The sequence below is a fragment of the Papilio xuthus genome, unplaced genomic scaffold (genome assembly GCF_000836235.2).
Source record: "Papilio xuthus unplaced genomic scaffold, Pxut_1.1 DF828372.1, whole genome shotgun sequence".
Classification (NCBI taxonomy): domain Eukaryota; kingdom Metazoa; phylum Arthropoda; class Insecta; order Lepidoptera; family Papilionidae; genus Papilio; species Papilio xuthus.
The window spans coordinates 787-1,430 of NW_013530277.1; the positions used below are offsets into that span (position 1 = coordinate 787).

The 644-nt window shown below is 52.2% G+C and overlaps 1 protein-coding gene across 1 annotated transcript; it reads right to left on the reverse strand.

Annotated features, from left to right (window-relative positions):
* Positions 1–90: 90 nt before the first annotated feature.
* On the reverse strand, positions 91–579 carry LOC106113321 (uncharacterized). The gene has a single exon (XM_013306046.1). It carries the CDS (start codon positions 577–579, stop codon positions 91–93), a length of 489 nt encoding a protein of 162 aa, XP_013161500.1.
* Positions 580–644: the final 65 nt, after the last annotated feature.

Genomic DNA, 644 nt, shown 5'->3' on the forward strand with positions numbered 1-644 from the left:
ATATAAAATATAAATAAAGAATAAATATAGAATATAAAATATAAATATAACTTCTTCTGTAAATATATAGAACTTCAATATGTACATAGCCTACGCCTGGCGGTGGTATACGCGCCGGCGCCGGCCAGTTCTCCTTTGACGCAGAGGGGCGGAGGCTGGGTCAGTCTCTCTCAACCTTTCTGCTTCTTCTTTGATGTTAAGAATGCTTTCTGAGAACTGCTGGAATGCCCGCCAGTCGTGCTCGCTAAGGAGCATCCTGTCGAGCACCCCAGACAGTGTCGTCGTCTCCAGTATATGGGCTATGGGTCGCCTCTCGGCTTCCCATGCCGGACAGTCGAATAAGGTGTGAGCAACGGAGTCGCTGGCTTCAGGGCAGTGGTGACACCTCGGTGTTGGTTCCCTACCGGCAATTTGGTGCAGATACTTGCCAAAACAACCGTGGCCAGACAGCATCTGCACCAGCCGGTAGGAGAGGTGCCCCCACCGCCTGTTCACCCAGTCCTGAAGTCTCGGGCGGATCGCCTCCACCGTCCACGACCCGGCCCTGGCAGACTCCAACTCCTCTTTCCATTTATCCATCGCCCTATTTTGGGCGCGGACTCTCCAGGCTTTTGTATCTTCCAATGTTGGCTCTTCGCCTTCTT

Coding starts and splice junctions, on each gene's coding strand:
- LOC106113321 (XM_013306046.1), bottom strand. CDS start 579: ATGGATAAATGGAAAGAGGAGTTGGAGTCTGCCAGGGCCGGGTCGTGG.